Here is a 946-nt window from a genome sequence, read left to right on the forward strand (position 1 = left end):
CCGCTATTTCTTCCCCTGCGCCGACCTGGACGTGGCCCTGATGCACTCGGCGGCTCAGAGGTACGTGGGGACCCACGATTTCCGCAACCTGTGTAAAATGGACGTGGCCAACGGGGTGGTCAACTTCCAGAGGACGATCCTGAGCGCCGCGGTGACGTGGGTGGAGAGCGAAGGAGAAGCGGCGCCACGGGATGCGCCTTCCTGTATCACCAAGTCCGCTGCATGATGGCCATCCTGTTCCTCATCGGGCAGGGGATGGAGAGCCCGCAGATCATCGATGAGCTGCTGGACGTGGAGAAGAACCCTCGAAAACCGCAGTACAGGTACAGAGAGCTCGGGGGAAACCTCCCCGGCTGCTTCGCCAAGCGCCGCTGGCAAAGCCTGCCCGCCTGCCACGCAACCTCTCACAACATGGAAGCAAAGCTGCCAGCGGCTTCTCTGGGAGGTATCTGTACCAAGCCCGTTTTTCTTGCTCTCCAGCAGGCTTTAGTCCTTGGTGTTTGGTGAAAACAAATTCATTTTTAATGGGAAAAGGGAGTTCTGGGCTGGTTTGGGCAGGTTTTTTCGGTCACAGCGACAGGTTAACGGCTCCTTCTCCTTTCCCCTAGCATGGCAGTCGAGTTTCCCCTCGTCCTGTACGACTGCGAGTTCAGCAACGTCCAGTGGCTGTACGACCGCGAGGTGCAGCAGTTCAACGTCACCCACCTGCAGCAGCTCTGGGCCAGCCACGCCGTCAAAACTCAAGTGCTCCGCTCCATGTTAGGGGGCTTGGATGCCGCTCCCGTGGCCACTGGCGAGAGTAAGGGTTGCTTTTGTGGAAAAGCTTGGAATTACAGAAAGATGGCTTAAAAACAGAAATGAAAAGGTAAATAAGTAGGTTGTTCGAGCCCTAATGTTGTCGTTATTTTGCAGGCTCGGGGAACAGCACCGCCATCCTCTGGGGGGA

The 946-nt window shown here is 57.0% G+C and overlaps 1 protein-coding gene across 1 annotated transcript in view; it reads left to right on the plus strand.

Annotated features, from left to right (window-relative positions):
- The window catches only part of PUS3 (pseudouridylate synthase 3), a gene marked incomplete at its 3' end in the record, with an annotated part of 2,239 nt that extends 1,440 nt beyond the window's left edge, over positions 1-799 (plus strand). The window contains 3 exon segments of the mRNA XM_010193580.1: positions 2-179; positions 182-323; positions 609-799. Coding sequence (XP_010191882.1) covers positions 2-179; positions 182-323; positions 609-799 — 511 coding nt within the window.
- Between the last annotated feature and the right edge of the window lie 147 nt (positions 800-946).

The sequence above is a fragment of the Mesitornis unicolor genome, unplaced genomic scaffold (assembly GCF_000695765.1).
Source record: "Mesitornis unicolor isolate BGI_N332 unplaced genomic scaffold, ASM69576v1 scaffold32651, whole genome shotgun sequence".
Lineage (NCBI taxonomy): Eukaryota > Metazoa > Chordata > Aves > Mesitornithiformes > Mesitornithidae > Mesitornis > Mesitornis unicolor.